At 38.5% G+C, this 19148-nt stretch overlaps 1 protein-coding gene across 2 annotated transcripts in view; it reads left to right on the top strand.

Annotated features, from left to right (window-relative positions):
- The first annotated feature begins 6498 nt into the window (after window positions 1-6498).
- Window positions 6499-19148, top strand: part of ARHGAP31 (Rho GTPase activating protein 31) — an 870295-nt gene continuing 857645 nt past the window's right edge. Inside the window, exon 1 of one of the 2 annotated variants that reach the window (XM_044073118.1) lies at window positions 6499-7347. In XM_044073118.1, coding sequence (XP_043929053.1) covers window positions 7248-7347 — 100 coding nt within the window. In that variant the 5' untranslated portion in view covers window positions 6499-7247. The remainder of the gene's footprint in view (window positions 7348-19148) is intronic. The other variant, XM_044073119.1, reaches the window with a different exon arrangement.

Raw genomic sequence — 19148 nt, 5'->3', positions numbered from 1 at the left:
CTACAGCTCTCAGCTTTCAATTAAAAAATTTTTTTTTTCCTTTTAAATTGTAACAAACTAGTGCTCAAGTTTGACTGAAAATGCAATACCATCTTTTAAAAGCTGTTATGCATTAAAGAGTGATCAGGAATAGCCAATCGCACTCCCAACACTTTGAACCAGGGACAGTTGCCTCTTCTGCCTTGCTCTAGCTATGCGATTGTGGCTATGGAATGTGATGAACTGTCTACAAGGATAGTAGAATCAGTTGTTTGCTACTATGCTACAGCAAATTTAAGTGCAATGTTTTAACTAATGGCAGAGAGCTGCAGGAAGAACTAGATCCAACCATCATGGCCATGCATTTAAAGTCACAATGTGTACAAAAAGAAGACCCCTGCAAACAACAATGTTGATGTAGAAGAGATAGAAAGCATAACCCTGTTGCTTAATTAGAAAAACAAATTGTTGCTGTACCAACCTATGAACCTATAACCCCGTTGCTTAATTAGAAATACAAATTGTTGCTGTAGTCTCAATTTAACACATGCTATGAAAATAGGGAGAATATTTCTCATTTTAAGGAAAGAGGGAGCAACCATAGATACAGTGATAACAGTATACAAGTCTAGCAATAATGAAAAGATAGTGTCAGAATGTCCCTAATGTTACAGGGAGAAAAGCAACCTACACATTTACAGAAATATGTAGAGATGCACCAGCTCATACCCGTGGCAGAGTAGCTTGCAATAACAGTGCTAGTAGAGAGAAAGAGTTATATACTAACATGTTGCAACTTGAAAGGGTGGCTGCAGTGGTGCAGCGGTTAGTGTTGCCACCTCACAGCAAGAGGTTCTCTGGTTCAATCCTCGGCTGGGGTGCCTTCTGTGTGGAGTCTGCATGTTCTCCCTGTGGTCGCGTGGGTTTCCTCTGGGTGCTCCAGTTTCCTCCCACATCCCAAAGACATGCTGTAGGTGGATTGGACACTCTAAATTGGCCCTAGGTGTGAGTGTGTGTGTGTGTGTGTGTGTGTGTGCCTTCTGTGGAAGGTTGGGTGCCGGGCTGGCAACTCCACACCATAAAACTCCACTGCCAATCATGTGCGGACAGGTGATCTGCTGTGATGACCCCTAACCAGGAAAAGCCAGAAGAAGAAGATGTTGCAACTTGAAAGTGTTGCAAAGTAGGAGTAAAAATGACAGAACCGAAAAGAAGAAGTTGCTCATAGAAAAGGTACTTTCCAATGGTATGAAGTTAAAAAAGCATGGAAAATGCACAGCCAAGTAGAATTCTAAACCTTCTGCTAAGCTAAAAAAGAAAGCAACAGAAATCAATAATTCTAAGCAATAGGTGAGATGGAGAAACCTATCAATAAGAAAGACTTTGCTAGTGTGGTAAAAGAGGGAAGAAACAGTACCTCTTCAGAGTTTTAAACCGACTTCTATCAATGTTCCATACAAAACTCAAGTAAGGGAAGACTCTACACTATAGCTATTTGTAAGTAGAAACATGTATATGGGCACTTTCATTGAAGCCTTTATGTTCACAGTGAAACACAGACCAGCTTCAACCTGTCATAATGCAGATGTCCTGATGAAAGCTTACAGTCCATCTACTGGACCTGACACTGAGGCTGTGGGAGGTAGAGAGTCTTTTTAACAGAGTATGTAGCTTCTTACCAGAATAGTTTCTCAAAATGATGTAAAATAATGTGAATATTGTGTTTAAACAGTGTAAATGGAACTGTAGCTTTAAAAATGATTTAAATAGTGTGTATAAAGACTATACATAGAACCATTGCTTTGTGTTGTCATATTTTTTTTGCTTTAGGCAGAAAGGGTTCATTAAAGGTTTGGTTAATAGGGCAGATTATATAATTAAATGACCTATTAAAGAGAGAGAGGGTTGTAGATCTGTTGGTGAGTTTGGCATAATGGTTATGGTTTTCATCGCACAGACAAAAGGTACCAGGTACAGGTATACATGGTTTGATTCTGACCTGAGGTTATTGGCTAGGCTCAAAATGCTCCTTCAGGACAATTAGTCTAGTATTCTTCTATGAACATATGAACCTATGATCCTATCAAACCAGACAAGTTGACCTCTGTTAAAGAAGAACTGTTGTCTGGAACATATGGTTCTAACATCAATGCTGCAATAAGGAAGAGTCACTGTGGACTGTTCTGAGTAAACCTGGACATCTTCATGTGAAAGAATCCAGATGAGAAAGGCTCTACAGGGGAGAATGTCTATGTTATGTGTATTTACCCCTGCCCCATGCTAGTGTTGAAAGGAATTATTAAACCAATTTGGTAGTAACTGTTGCCCAATTTGTGGCAACACACACACACACACACACACACACACACACACACACACACACACACACACACACACACACACATAAACATGCACCAAAAGCCTGAGAGCCGAGTCCATCATTTAAAGAAGCAAATGTACCATTCCTAACTGCCAGTGCCTACATAAAACCAAAGTTCCATTCCTAACTGCCAGTAATTGCATAAAAGCAAAGTCCCATTCATCTGCTAATACCTGCATAAAAGCAAAGTCCCATTCAGCAGGTCCTGTTTCTGATTGCCACGGGGAATGCAAAAGTCCCATTCCTGCAAAAGCCAGAAAGAATTCATTGCAGCTCACACCATTCAAAAGCAGCAGATGCTGCATGCATGTGTGCACTGAATCCAGCCTTCTGTTCTCTTCTGAGCATGCACAAACTCCAGTCTATGCAAATGTAACTGCATAGACTTCTGGAGCATCTGTAGACTGCTGCCTTCTTTCCTAATCCAGACTGGTTAAACAGCAGTCCGGATATGAGTTTTGAACACGCATACATGGAGTTCAGGGACTCTTTAATTTTTTTTTTATTTTGTCTTTTCTTGTTTTTGTGCAGCTGGGGAGACTTCAGTCCTGCAGTCCAATAGCACGAGCCGCCACTGCCTATAAACAACTAACAACACATAACAATGCAGTACTCAAGAAATTCTTTATATTCATCATCTATCCATTCAACCTCTTTTCCCATTTTTGCACATGGGGTCAAGGTGTCACTTCAATAGTGACAATCATCTAGATCCAAGGGCTACACCATTGGGTGGCTAGCCCTGTCACAGCTGTTCTTTCATACCACACACTCACATGCAGACTCACACTTATGGCCAATTTAGAGTGCCCAAACCACCTACTGCATGTCTTTTGAATGTTAGGGGAAGCCCATGTGAACAATGGGAGGACATGCAGAATGTGCACAGAAGGCACTCTACATTTGAAAGACATATAGTAGGTGGACTGGACACTCAATGGGCCATTTGTTGTGAAAAAAGTAACATAAATTATAATATTGACTAAACAAATTCTAAATCAAAATACTTCAATGATATCAAGACTTTAAGTACCAGTAGTCAATAATACTGGGTTAACACAGAATTATGTGCATGCGTGTGTGTGTATGTGTGTGTGTGTCTGTGTGTGTGTGCGTGTGTGTGTGTGTGTGTGTGTGTGTGTGTGTGTGTGTGTGTGTGTGTGTGTGTGTGTGTGTGTGTGTGTGTGTGTGTGTGTGTGTGTGTTAGGTTTACCATACAGATTATTGTTCACATAAACAACACTTGTGCTGAGTACTGTTAAATACATTATCAGCACTGTTTATATAGGGTGTAGATTGGGCCACCTTTATCACTCACAACAAAAAAAAAAATAATTATGAGGCAGTCCTTACTGCTGTTGGAGGGGAAGAAAATTCCATATTGTAGAGCTGAAGATGAAAACTTCTTCAGAGATACATAATGATGATAGTAATAATAGCAACAGTAATAATATTCTTCTCCTTGTTTCGATAAATAATGATAGAATAATGAAGACTGCTGGGTGGCACAGTGGTGCAGTGGTTAACATTGTCATCTTACAGCAAGAGGTTCTCTGGTTCGATACTTGTCTGGGGAGCCTGCTGTGTTTAGTCTGCATGTCCTAATTCTTCTGAGCACTCTAGTTTCCTCCCACATTCCAAAGACATGTGTCTGGAGTGTTTCTCTTTGTGCCTCTGCTGAAAATGGTTCCTTCCAAGTTGGATTTTCCCAGTCAGTAAATAAAATAAAAAAATATATTTGGTTTATTATCAAAAGTTGGAAACTTATATTACCAGTTCAGGTGGTCACGTGTACAGTTGCAAAAGTTTAAAATCCCGAGTGGAGTTTTTGCCACCTTTGAAAGGTCAAGATATAGCTTGCCTTCATGTTTTTGAGTGTTGATGTTCACAATTGGATTGGAGATTGCACTACAGTGGGGATTGGGAAATGTATCCTTTTCCTCACTGTATGACATGACCTCGGAGTTAGAATATATAATTTGCATGGGATGCAGGGGTGAAGCCCCCTAAATAGGGGAGTGCAGAGGGCTTGACCCCCTACAAAATGTTTGTAGGACACCTCTGGATGTTAAGATAAGTTGGGTGATGTTGATAATGTCAAATTCAAATTATTGACATTACCACGTTCGTTTTTGTGAGGGAATGGTTTTGTCATTTATGTCCCTTCGGTTCGAGTAAGTCATTACTCGAACAACTGATCATTTGATAGTAACCCTGTATATATATATATATATATATATATATATATATATATATATATATATATATATATATATATATATATATATATATATATATATATAGATAGATATGTATATAGATGTCATAGGATGCAAGTGAATGCTGTGAGTTTCCTACATTAATAAATTTCTAAAAACAAGATTCAGTACATTACTGGTCTCTATCCTTTACAGGGAATCAGAATGCTTTGCAAAGTGTATGATGGTGGTACTGTCTTCTCACTGTTGGGATAATGACTTAACATGACTAGTGACGATCGTGTCTTGTTTCTGAGGTAACTGCACTAAGACATCCAGCTCTTCTCAATGTGCATTGATTTGGTGCTTCCCTCATATGATGCAGAGATTGTCCTGATTCTCTTTTCCACGCCTTGTTTATTTTGTGTGTCAAACAACATAAAGATTGCTTTTCCTAAATTGTCCTGAAGTCCAGTTAGCTGTATCTTTTCATTGAACTGTTCCAGGCTATTCTTTAGCTTGCACTGATAAAAGAGAGTGGTCTGATTCCCATATGGCCCTGCCATTAGCACAAAGTAGTTTCTGGGGAAGGATGACTGCCTAGATTTACTGCTATAGCAGTATTAGCAGCCCAGTTTGTTCCTCTCTGCAAGTGGTTTACTACATCATCAGAAGGCTGCATATAAGTGGAATTGTTCATGCACCTCCCTAAATCAGCTATTGTAGAGCTCACAAGGCTGCTATGGGGTAGTGGGGTTAGGGCACACTCCCCAGAAGCAGTATGATGCTGCACCAGTGCCCTACATCTCCTCACTGGCCCCAGGTATGGGGCTGGTGTTAGCTGATGGTCAGCTGCAGTGATGTAGACAGTGAAAAATGTAGATCTTATTTGAACAATTTCATGGGAACTTAGGCATTGGTACTAAACCAAAACTCAGTAAATAACTAAAGTGGTTACTTATCCAGCCACTATATTTAATGACAAAATGGTGCAAGCTCAAAGACTCCCAGTATCAAGGAGTCCTGTTCTTCAGTTATCATAACAAAACGAGACAAAGAAATGATGTCTCAAATGGAGTATTCATACCATGTTATCACTTATTCAGGTAATTTCTCTCAGCTACAAGTGTTTGAGACTCTATGCCAGGTTGCATTCCCTCTGAGACTTATATTTTACTTATGATTATCTGTCCAAAAGGCTTCTAACAGGCCATGTATTTATTTCCTGGGTTATAGAAGTGGTCCTACCTGGAGTTTTTGGGACTCATTATAGGGGCATTGCCCATTTAAGTGGCTTAATCAGAATGACACAGTTAGGCAAATTGAGGATGAGGGACTCAAACCCTGGACCACAGGAAGCAACACATTAACAGTCCATAGCCTTGACCCTCTGAAATAACTGCCAGACGAATAACTGGAAAATAATAAAGCTCTTTATAAACTCTAAAGGTTTTAACTACTAATGTTATTAAATCATGCATTTATATTGTTATTTAGGTGGAAAGTCCAATCAGAACCTGTTAAATTCCATGAAAATTACAGTTTTGTGAACTGATTATAGCTTGCATGACCTTTGACACCTCCCCTAAACTTCCAATACAGTATATTGCAATCTGTGCAAATTTTTTTGTAGATTGCATGCTACAGTAATGTAAAAACCCTCCCCCAAAAAGGAAGCCACAGTCATGTGGACACTGAATCATACAGAACTAACAGAATATGGACATTTTTATTCTCTCACACATGCAGAAATTATCCTTTTTCTGACACAAGTAATATTGCCTGACTTGTTATTTTTTTCTCTTTTTTTGGAAAACAGTCTGTTTTTTGTACCACAGGATATGAGTGAGCTCAGAGTTTCAGGCTCGGGCCGACAACAGATTTCCTGTTAGAACACTGCCATAGCCAAAACCAGACCTGTTATCTTTAGCTTGTCACTCTCTCTCTCTATCTCTGTCTCTCTATCTCTGTCTCTCTCTCTCTCTCACCCTCTCCCAACACCCCCAGCACCGCTACTAACAACAAACAGCCTCCTCTCCTAACTTAGCCTTACTTCCTTAGCTTCTTACAGCATTTCCTGAGCTTTGAATGGATAACCCAGTAACAGTAAGGAGAGAGAATGGCACAGTGAGTGAGAGAGAGAGAGAGAGAACACAGGAGAAGGCAGGAAACTAAACATTTTTAACAGTAACTGTGTGGCTAACAGACCCGCGAGGTTTTAGAAAGTATAATTTCCTGGAAATAGTTTTATACTTCCTTTTTTTTTTTTTTTGAGAAACATTTGAAAACAAATTGAGTCAGGAACTAATCTCTGAGCAACAGCTGGTAAAGTCTTGTAAGCTAACGGCAGACTACTTGCTCCCAGCTGGAATGTGGGCTCCTTTTGGTCCGCATACCTTTACAGGCTTCTACCATCAAAATACATACTGTTCAGCCACTCTTTCCCTCAAGGATGTGAAACCATCTTTCTTGCCTGACATTTACGTTTATTGTTGAGTGGATTAATTTGAATTTTGTTTCATTTTTCTTCTCGTCTCTTCTCTTCTGTTAAACATGGACCAGATGTTTGATTTTCTGTTTTCAAACACCAGTTTGCTCTTTCAAGAACTATTTTAAGATAAAGTTTGTTTATTTATTTATTTATTTTTTTTTTGGTCGGAAGGAAAAATAATCTTTTGGAAATATCCTCCATGAAGAACAAGGCAGCAAAGCAAAAGTCCAAAAGGAAAGGGAGCACCAGTGTATTTGGATGTGATTTAACAGAGCATTTGGATAATTCTGGACAAGATGGTAATGTCTGAAGATATTTTATGCATGCCTACATAGCAAGCACATTTTAAATTATATTTCTGAGTATGTTATTGATTCTTTTGTTCTTATTTGTACCATGTTGTACTTTTGTGAAGATTGCACATTTTTAAGTATAGTCCCTGTTAAACTAATCATTAAATTATTGTGCTCTTTTCCTGAAGTAAGTAAGTGGATTTTGCATCTGGCTTCCGCAGGAATGCCATGAAGGTATATTTCCATTTAATTACTGAAGTGGTTCTTTCAAAATATATGGGAGATACCACTACGAAGAAGGTTAGTTCTCACTGATGTAAACTGACTGTAATTTCCTCAGATAGCTTTCACATTAGAAGTTCTGGCAAAGCACACATGTGTCAGAAAGAAGCATGGGGGAGGGGAGGCAGTGGTGAGGGTGCGGTGTCCCTTTTAGTCACTGTGTTTGGATGAATAACAAAGATAAAGCAACATTAAACAAGAACAGACAAAAATATATATCTCAGAACAATGTTTATAATTACCGGTGAAAGTGAAAAGCTGTGACAAACTGCTGGCCTTCGGAATGGATAAACTCTGAGGTAAATGTCTACAAAATTGAGGAAACTAGTTATTCCCTTGCAAAGTTACTATCCAGTTAAAGTACTAAAACTTTTTTCTTTAAAAATCTTCACTAGTCTTCAGAATAAACCAGTTTCTATGCAAGATGGTCCTTTTCTATTTTTGTTAGACCGGATAGGTTTCCAGCTTCAAAGTAATTAAAATTTCTTTTTAAGGTAGTTGTAAAGAAATGTTTTACAAGCGTAAAGTAAAAATGTTCATTTCTCACAATTGTGTGCATTTTGCTGCAAATGTCCTACTTCCAGCTTCATCCCTGCAACAGAGGCAGTACAAATTACTTTGTAAAGAATTACAGCCTACATTTTTATGACCACATGGGTGGAGCTCTGCACACATTTCTAGTACTGGAAAAAAAAGACTGAAAACATGACCAGCTCAGGGACTGTGATCTCAGTCACCGTGTAGTGAGTATTGTAGCACTGTTGGTTCGCCATCTCTCCCTGCTATAGACATAAACATTTCTACACTGCGAGCAGTCTTGTCTTCTGAGCATGTTTTTGTTCCAAATGATAGTCACAAGTATGTATGCTGTACACCTTATAACACTGCACAGTCACTGCTGTCAAGTGCTGTACTTTTACTGGGCATCTCTTGTTAATGAAATCAAATGTAGCAGAAATGTTTCCGAGTTTATTGCAGGAAGTTGTGTAAGCAATAAATGTGCTTCCATGGATGTCCACTAGAGATCAGAGAGTCAACTACGTTTAAAAGTTTTTTTTACTTTAACAATACTGTACTTATGAGCATTGCTATCATATGTTCCTAATGACTGATAGTTACACAGCTCTGAGACAATTACATTGAAGACAGTATGAAGCAAGTAACCAATTAAGACTATCCCGCTATTTTCTTTCACTGCACTCTAGATTGCTCATTCTCATTTTCTTTCCATCAATATTGCTGCATTAAACTACCGCAATTACTCTATGACCTATATGGGTATTACAACTATTAGAACGTCATGGCGACAAAAACTGGGATGATCATGTTTTATTACTTAATTATAAGATTAAATGTCTTCTCACTACAAAAAAGGCTAGTATTGTTTCCAGCCTGTACAGGCTGTATCCTGTTTGCTCATGCATTACAAGTATAGGGAAATATATTAGGACTGCACCATTAATGGGTTCATACAAGTACAATGTCATTGTTTATTTCTCCTGGTACCTAAGAAACCATTACTCACTGCTGTAATCTTGAATCAGCCTGATGCCCTTGTACTCAGTTCAAGCTTCCTTGGATATGGCATTGGGGCCGAGTCACCACTAATAATGAATAACACCAAAAAAAAAATATATATATATATATATATATATATATATATATATATATATCAATCAGAAAAGTGGCAGAGGTGATGTCACATCACTGTGGGGCATGCCTCTCAACCTATAAGTGCAACAAATCTGGACAAAATCAAAGTAATGGAGGGACAAAGGCCCCAAAATACAGACAATTTTTAAAACTGCTCTTATAAACATATACCAATATACCAAAAGGTTTTGCATTAGTATGCATTTTTTGAAGAATTAAAAGCCTGAAACTCAAATATCTTTTATTATTAAGTGACATCACTCCTGAATGATTTGCCAGAAAACCACAATTTTTCTGAGGGTAAGACTAAAAATAAGAGACAAAAATCTGAACATCCTGCAAAAGTCTGGACACTTGAGAGATATGTTGTGGGATGCTCTTGACTAGAGCATTTTCCTTTTATGCAACAATGAAAGCTCGAGTAATTGCAAAAACTATGTTGGTCTACTAAAAGGTATCACATCACATTGTGTTCCAGTGTCTTCATGTTCACTGGAGGATGCTAATATATAATGCCATGAGCAATTGCATATAAATCTGATCCACCTTTAGATCCCGCGTATGACTGCTATAATTGCTTTTGTTAGCTTCTGCTGTATCACTTGTACAGTTAGTGTTTCAGCATGGATTTAAATCTTGTTAAGCCTGACTGGCTAATACTAATCTGTTTTAAATGTCACAAAAACAAAATGCATTCTACTTGCAGTAATGTATCGGCCCTTCATGTGCATGCTCTTGACTTGTGTGTTATCTCTGTAGACCACTTGTCCACTAAAGTTGTGAAATGTGTAAAATCTTTTTATGTCTTTTTGGACAAAGAGCTCCAGTATGAGCTCCATATTAAGTCTATCATTTAGAGATCAATCAGAGGCTTGATATGCCATACAGCTCCACGGGCTTTATGACTATGTCTAAGAGAACAACAGCCCAACTTTCCTGCACCTCCATCTCTTATACACTTCTCAAGCACAAAAGAGTCTTCTCACAATAGCCACACATAAACACAAGCTAGCCAATAACAGGATCATGCTCTTTGGCTGGAGTGTCTTCCTGGTGTCAGCAGCACTGTAAACCTTTGAGCAAGATCATGTGACCAGAGTTACCTGATTAACTGATGTTAGACTGATTAAAGTAGCTCATCATCACAGGGATTACCTCAGTGTCACTGCTCAACAGAGGCACAGCAAAATAAATGAACCTATGAACAAGCAATTTTACTTCAGTAAATGCTGACATTTATTTAAAATAGTGAGTTGACATACTCTCATAGCACCATTTCACCCTATAGGTGCAGCATAAATACATCTCAGTCCATCATCAAACAGAGAAAGAGACTGATGTTATCATACTTATTTAACTTAGATGTAGCAGAATCCTTCTGAGTGTTAAGTGACTTGACTCAAAACAAGCTTTGAAAATGTGACATAGCCAGTAATTCAACTTGTTATTGGGAGGGAAACAAAACAGAAATAAGTATATAATTCACATTTCTGATGATTTACACTTCCATTAATTGGAGAAAGACAACATGGTACCCATTCTGAGCCAGAGGGCAGTCTGATACTAGTGAAAACATGTTATCCACATTCTCAGTTGTACAGATCCATCTTTAGGTACTCAGTTGTTATGTCACAGCCGACCATCTAGCCAATCATTTTTGTTGCCCTCCTGTAAACTCTGTCTAGTATCCTGATAGGCATTTCTAGGTATGGTATCCAAGGCTGACTGCTGAATTCAGACATGAAGATGACCTTATGGTTCTCTGTACAGAAAGATAATAACATGAAACCCTCTTGTGTCACTGCCTTTAAGCAATGCAATCAGGCAACATATTTGATTCCCCCCACACACAAAAAATTGGGTAGCACAAGGGGCTCTGCATGTAATTAACATAGCCAAGTTCTTTTTGCAGTTCATTTTGCTCACTGTACATGCACCCCCAAGAAATATGGGGTCTATATCACATTATCGCATTTTCAAAACATTGAATGGCTACAATGTCGAAAATGCCATTCAGCGAAATGTTTTTTGTGAGATCACGGTACAGTGAGGATCAGAAAATTTGCCCTTTCCTCACTGTAGTGCAATCTCAGAGTTAGTATATATAATTAGTGGGGTGTGTGGGGGTACAGCCCCCCACAAGAACAGTTTCGCTACACAGCATTTTCGATATTGTAGCTGTTCGATATTATTAAAATGCGATAATGTGATATATACGTGAAATATGTTCTGTGACTTTAACAGCACGAAGCTGTCTGTGCATCTTGACATCACACTAATGCCCATCACTCAGGTCTGCCTGCTATTTTCACAACCTTCTGAAGCTTCTGAAGCTTTTCTCCCTGTTTAATCTTACTGTTGTAGCTTTTTGCATTATATGCCATACCTGTTTATTTAACAGTCTCTATCTTTTGTACAACTTTTTATTTTTTTGCCTTCTACAGAGAATTTAAACCTATTTGAAGTGTGTCTTTTTTGCTTATGTGAAAATTATAAAAAACAAAAAACTGGTGTAGCTGAAGAAGCTACTGCACTGGCAGGAGCGAAAACGCTTTAATTGTGTTGAAAATAAATTGCGTTCAAGTAAAGTACTCGTTCGGTTCTTGCTTTGTGGACACCAGTTTTTTGTTTTTTATACAGTTTACTTAGTCTATTTATTTGGTTCTTATGTGAAAATTATAGTATGTCATGTTTTAAAACCCCTAAATAATTTGGAATTTGAAGTAAGGTCAGGAGCAGGTGTGTCTTGCTGTGTCGACTACATATAACATTGAAGATAAACATGTCAAAGTGCACAAGACCTATCACTACCTCTGAGGCATTCCATCACTCACTGATCAGTAATATGGCGCTATGTATTTCATTGCTACACCTGCATTCTCTGCTCTAAGAAGTCTGGGATTTGGCCATAGTGACCCTATTACTTTGCCATCTTGGTTTCCTAGTTGTCTTCTGTGGTGTTCAGTCAGGGAATTTGTGGAAAGCCAAGTAGAAAATATTCAAATGGATAATCTCATATATTTTGATTGTCATCCACACATAATATACTACCAGAATGGAGTTAAAAGGCTCTCGCTTTATAAGTCTGCACTATTTGACCATTTAATTTATTAAGAAGCCTACTGAACTGTTTGCGAGAACATTCTAAGTCAGATTTGCCAATGTCTAAATTAGGCCACTGATCTGTAGGACTATGGATCAATCTACACCTCCTTTAGTTAACGCAATAACATTCTTTATCACTCCTGGCCTCTGAAAAGCCCATGGAGTGGAATTTCCAACTCCCTACAGTCTTGATTCTGATGGGCAGCAGTCTCTGTAATGTTTATTCTCTCATTCATCTATACGTCTTAACTGCATTGTGCATACATATTATGCTCCCACCTACTCTTCAGTCTCTAATGCACCAACTACATTCCAGATAATTTTGTGTTAATGCAAAGACAGAAGCATGTAGTGATTACTTGTACTAGGTGCAAGTAACAAACATGCCCTCATGCCACCCTTCCAAGAAGATCTGCAAGCGGTTTTGTACTACTGTTTGCTGACACAACTGTAGAATCTTTGGTCCCAAGCTTGAATCTGTTCTGTTGTTATAGTATGGTCACTTACGATGTTCATACTTTCTAAACTTTAAATGTGCATTCCAAACGTTCAAAGCCCATATTTGTGTGTGCATGAATGTGTGTGTGTGTGTGTGTGTGTGTGTGTGTGTGTGTGTGTGTGTGTGTGTGTGTGTGTGTGTGTGTGTGTGTGCGTGTGTGTGATTCCTGTGTTGTTTTTTTTTTTTTTTTTTTTTGAGGAGGTCACAATATCAAAGCTGCATCCTGAATCTGAACATATGAGAGTGAAACAAACAGTTCCTTCCTGACAATTTCCAGATGGGTTTAAAAAAAAAATCTCAGCAATCCACCTAAATATTATCTACCAGTACAAAAAATGCTCTAGAGTTATACTTAAACTTGTAAACATTTTAAAATAATGCACTTGGGACAACTTGTGTCATTTGCATAAGGCTGTGCGTCCTTCAAGAATAGATGATTGCATTATAAATACCTCAAAACATGTCCAGTGTCTCTATTTGGCAATATTCCTCAAGATGGAAACACAAATATTGGTTTAAAACAGTTCCAAAATTAATTTATGTGATATTTTATGCTGTATATCTGTGTTTTCTAAAATGAATTTGTCTATAATTTTTGTGTGTAATCATAACTTTCTGGAAGGCTACTGTTAGATCTTATACTGACTTTCTTTTGTGCTCTTCATCAGCCTACATACATACTTGGTTTGGAGAATTATGTGAAATCTATTTTATATTTAATGTAATTTAAAGGCAGTTTTACAATTAGTGGTCAGTTTTTTGGTTCTAGTAATTAGCTTTATGACAGACTAAGGTGCACAGTTATAGTTTTCAAGTATGCCTGGTAACAGAGGGATGAGATATAAATATGAATTCTGTACTGCAAAATAAAAACGTTTACTTTATGGTATGAAAGTCCTACAGTAAACTTTCTTCATCTGTCTGTAATTGCCTTCTCACAAATATCACCTCACTTGACAATCTTCCTTATTTAAAGGAAAGGCTTAAAACACATTTAATGAAAGAATCTAACTATGTGTGTGCTTTAAGGACATTGAATCTATTGTGTATATTGCCTAAGTTAAAAGGCATATCTTGTCTGTCAGCATCTCTGTAATTGTTACAGTTGTTTTCAGCATTGCTGTACATAATAATTGGGAAATTCTACACATTACGTATCTGTACCTATATTTATTTATTTATTTATTTGTCTTTGTTTACTGAAAAAGTGCGACCAGGCAGAACCCATTTTCAGTGGATGACTAGGAAGAAAAGCTTCACAAAATTAGTTACATACTTAGTTAAAGATATTAAGACCTAAGAAATGTAAAACATAGTTACACAGATGTTGGCAGAATATAATCCATAGTTACACCAATGCTGTCAGATATACAATACATAAGTATAATTTGTAATTTAACATTGACATAGGGCTTTGTATAGGTACAATACTCGCATGACAAATGTATACAATTATTGACTGGAGTTCTGTTAAAGTTGTTGACATTAGATTTGATGAGTGACATAGGGAAACAGTTTTTGTTGTTAATATTGCTATGAGGCATATAGGTGTGTTGAGTGTGATACCTAGCAGTACTGGGAGTAGGTAAAATACAGTGGTAAAAAGTACAGATTTATAGGTTGGAGGTGGCTGGAGAGTGAAAAGTCAGTATGGTGAAAGGAACAAAGTTGGCATTTTCATAAAAAGGCAATAAAAAGTGGAATGAGGGCTGTAAAGGAAGGTGAGTTGGGATAGATATGAGTAAGGATGGGGAAGAGAAGAACTAGAGGTCAAAGGTTTTATCTGGATACAGAAAGTTATGAGAAAAGGAGGTTGCTGACTGGACTGGGTCTGTATAGCTAGAGATGTAATAGAAGTATTGTATTCTGTGAAAAAGTTGATAGGGAGTAGAGGTGGCAAGGTTATAGTTGAGGCTGAAGTGGTTAAGGTGTTGTTGTTAAGTTAGGTATATAGATAAGACTATCTTGGAGTAGTACATGAGCAAAGCCTATTCTTTCTTAAGTGCTGTTTGATCTTAGTTTTGAAGTTAACTAGTTTATCAGTGAGTGTGAGATCCTGACGGATAGATGAATAATGTTCCAAAGTTTGGAAGCATTGTTTGACTACAGTGAATTACATGCCCTGTTGTTGGATTCAGTTGTAACAATGATTTATTCTAAGATTTTAGGGTTCTGTTAAGAGTAGTGTTGAAGTGTATGTTGGAATGAGGGGCATTAATATAATGCATACATTTTATGGGCAGTGATTAGTTAGGTGTATGTTAACTGATGGAAAGTTCTAATCAGTCCAGTGCTTTTTAAAGCAGTGCAATAGTGAGTTTTGTGGGGGTGTTTGCAGATAATTTGGCTGTTTTATTATAGCATATCTTCAGTTTTGTCTTATCAGGTTCATAGGTATATACTAGGCTAATAACCCTGGAGCCTGTATAAGCCTAGCCCTAGAAGATTCCCTGGCATTGTGCTTCCCGACATTAGTTCCCAGTGCCCCTATCAAGTAAGGTCACTGAAGTGATCCCTGGGGTGAACTTTATATTGCCCATCCACTCATCAGTATTTCTCTTGAAGAGGACCAGTGAAGTGCTCTGCTTGACGTGGATGGGAAGTTTGTTCCAGAGTATGGGGAGTCTCTGGGTTTGCAACCTGTCCCTCCGGCATGTTCTGTTTATTGTGGTAATGAGGTTGAGGTCCCTGGAGCATGTGGCATGGAGGGATTAGGATTTCTTTAGATGTAGCATATCTAACAGCTCAGGGCCAGACATGGCTTTGTAGGTCAAGCAGAGATTGCCTCTAAGCAAGCGATATGAGACAGAGTATAGCTGGAGTTTTTTGAGTCAGTCCGTATAGGACCTAAGATCCTCTTAGTGAGGTATTTTTGTGGCCTTTCCAGTTGTAGGTGTCCAGCAAGGTACATGCCAATTAGGGCATTGTATTCTAAAATAGGTCTAATGAGGGATGAGTAGAGAGGGATAATGACCTCTTTCTTTCTGGAGGACAAACCTTTTGTAATGACATGTGCCGCATAGAAGGTCTTTCTGACCACAGTGGCAATGTGGTTATCAAAGGAGAGGTTGCTGTCAACCTGTGTCCCCAGATCTCTTGTCACACCTTCGATGTTTAGTGGATTACTGCCGATGTGGTAGTTCATGGGTACTGCGTTTTTCCCAAAGGGAATAACAATGCACTTTTTGGCATTGAGCTTTAGGCCATGGTTCTGGCACCAATCATTGGTCTCATTAAGGCCTTTTTGTAGAATCTCTAAATCAGGTGGTGAATCAATAATGGCTCCCAGTTTGCAATCATCGGCAAACTTGATCAGCCATAGTCCATTTGTATTGGCTTGAACTTCAGAGAAGTAGATGCCAAACAGCAGAAGACCTAGGACTGATCTCTGTGGGACTCCACTTGTAACTGGTCAGTAGTCAGATTGAGAGTCTGCTACTTTGACAGTGTGGGTTCTATCAGTGAGCCAGTTAGCAACCCATCTTATGACATAGGGGTTTATGTCTAGTTTAGTGAGTCTATCTATGATTCTTGAGTGAGGGATGGTGTTGAAGGCCTTGGCAAGATCGAGGTAGGCTGTCTGAACTACCTTGCCTTCATCCACAGCTTTGGTAACAGACTCAAAGAAATCTATCAGGTTGAGCAGGCATGATCTACCTTTCACAAACCCAAACTGTGTGGGGTTCAGAGTTTGGAGATTACCTATATCCCTATTTATAAGGTCCGTAATGATGTGTTCCATAGCCTTACATGTCAGACTCATCAGGCTAATGGGGCGGTAGTTCCCGGGGACAGTAGTCACCCTCCCCTTTGTGGAGTGGGATGACCGTAGCAGTGCACCATTCTGAAGGGACAAAGCCTGAAGTGATGCTGTGATTGAGCAGGACACTCAAGTGTGGTGGCAGTTCACTTTGTAATTCATGTAGAACACAGCCAAGGATACTATAAGGTCCCATGGAAGCTGTATTCTTGGCTTTGGACAGTGCAGTTTTTAGCTGTGCAGCCATGATATTAGGTACTTGGCATTCCTCAAGTATTGTGATTGGCTCTTTAGGGGGTGAAAGGGGGGGTGAAGTTCGTACTGAACTTGTCAGCCAATATATTGGTAATAGTTGGCTCAGTATACTTGTTGCCATTGTGCTGTAGCTCAGAGCAGATCTGAGTATTGCCCTGTAAATTCTGGACATAACTATAGAATGCCTTGTGGCTATCTTTTGTATCTGCAGCAGTTTTGTTTTCGTAGCTAGCTTTAGAGGATTTGATGAGGGATCTCAGTTTTTTGCTGAGGTTAGTAAGGGAGTTTTTCCAGTCTTGTGACTTCACCCTTTTCTGCAAGAGTTTCCTCCTTCTGTTGTAGAGCCTGTTTATGGCAGGGGTCCACCAGATTGGCTTCCTTTTTTTGGAAGAGAGAGTCTTGTTTCTGTTTGGTGTGGTTCAGTCCATGCATTTGTGTATGTGCTCATACAGTGCATTAGTGTGTGATTCAGCAGTCATGCACCTATTTTCCATTTGCATGGGCGACATGAAGCTTGCCACCTCTGTTTATAGAATCTCAAAACTGGCTTTGTAAAAGTTTTTCGTGGTGGTTTCCTTTACGGGGGGTGAGGGTGGGATGTGGATATCCATGGTTATTAGCTTGTGGTCAGATCTGACGAGGGAGAACTTGATTTCTGGAGCAATGATCACCCATGTTAGTCATGACCAGGTCAATGATGTTTCTTCCCCTGGTGGGGGTAAGAATGAGTTGATTTAGGGTGTTGTAATTAATGAATTCCAGAAAACATTAAGAAAGTGCGTTGGTACATGAGTAATTTTCTCAGTTAATGGAGGAGTAGTTAATGTCCCCCAGTATAATAGTATTGGGTTGTACCTTAATATTTTCCAGTGTATTTAGGAATGTGGAGTGGTAGTCTTGGGACATGGTAGGGGATGTATAGCAGGCTACAACCTGGATTGCAGTTTTACCCAGTGTTAGTTGTATGGTTTGTTAATACTGGTGATTTGTAGAGGAGAGATGGGAGAAGGTAGTTTGTGACTAAGGCATGTCTTCTTGCTTGAGTCTGTAAGGTATTTTTTTACTCTTTAAAGGGAGCCTAATTTAAAGGGTTTGTTTTGATGACTTGCAGTATGTGTTGGTCAGATTTTATTTTTTTATCAATGAGGACTATTAATAATTTACTTTGGAGCACTGTTTTTATTTTGGTTTTGTTGGTTCACCTGATTAAAAAAGGAGGACTTTAGATATGAGAATTTTGGTGGGATTAATAGCATTAGTTTTGTTTATCTAGGGTTGAGCAGAAAGGGGAATCTGGACAGCCAGGATTATATTGCTATGAAAGAGAGCTGGGTGCTTTCTAGCAGTTTAAGGATGGTTGGGTCAGAAGAGATGAGGTTGCAGTAATCAACATATTGCACAATATTGGCAGTACTTGTTGCAGTATGCAATTTATTTGTGAATAATTTGAATAATAGTGATCTTAGAATTGAGTCCTGTGGGCCTCCTACAGTAACTGGCAGGGGGTAGAGAAAATAGTTGTTCCCATTTAACACCCTGTTGTCTTGAGGATAGATAGCTATAGAACCAGGATGGGGTTGATAGAGTAAGAATGAGGAAGGATATCTCTTCATCCTAGTTTTTCATGGGAGACCATGTCAAAGGCTTTAGATAGGCCTGTGAAGAGGAGGGGCATGAGAATACCTTCATTCCTATGGTGGTTAATCCTGTTTGAGAAACTTAGTAGGGCAGTTGTAATTTAGTGCTTGGGTCAGAAAGCATGTTGTTTTCTTGGAAAAAGGATTATTGCTCGTGAGGTGGCTAATGAGTTGAATATGAATGCATTTTTCTAGAATTTTAGATAAAGGAGATATAGCTACTGGTCTATAGTTAGCTAGTTTAGTTGAGCTACCAACTTTGTTTAATGGAATAACGTTTGACATTTTCCATATACTCAGAACATGTTTTTTTATTATAGACTAATTAATTAGTGTATTGATAAGTAAGGCCAGTGCTTCAGATACTAGCTTTAGGAATTCACCTGGTAAATTGTCACCTGTTTGAGTAGATGGTTTTAATTTGTCTAGTATGTTTTTTTTTTTACTGTAGAAGTTTGGACTGATTTAATGGTAAGATCAATGGTAGTACCAGTTTCAGGTTGTAAGGAGATTGGATTAGAATGTGTGTTTTGCTGGAGTAGTAATAGGACAAAGTTTGTAAAATAGGAATTACATTTCTTAGCAGTATTGTCAATGTTATTAGTTATGGGGTCAG

The sequence above is a fragment of the Protopterus annectens genome, chromosome 5.part1 (genome assembly GCF_019279795.1).
Source record: "Protopterus annectens isolate FY-2018-M chromosome 5.part1, PAN1.0, whole genome shotgun sequence".
In the NCBI taxonomy this organism is placed as follows: Eukaryota; Metazoa; Chordata; order Ceratodontiformes; family Protopteridae; genus Protopterus; species Protopterus annectens.
This window is presented reverse-complemented; position numbering and strand designations above follow the sequence as displayed.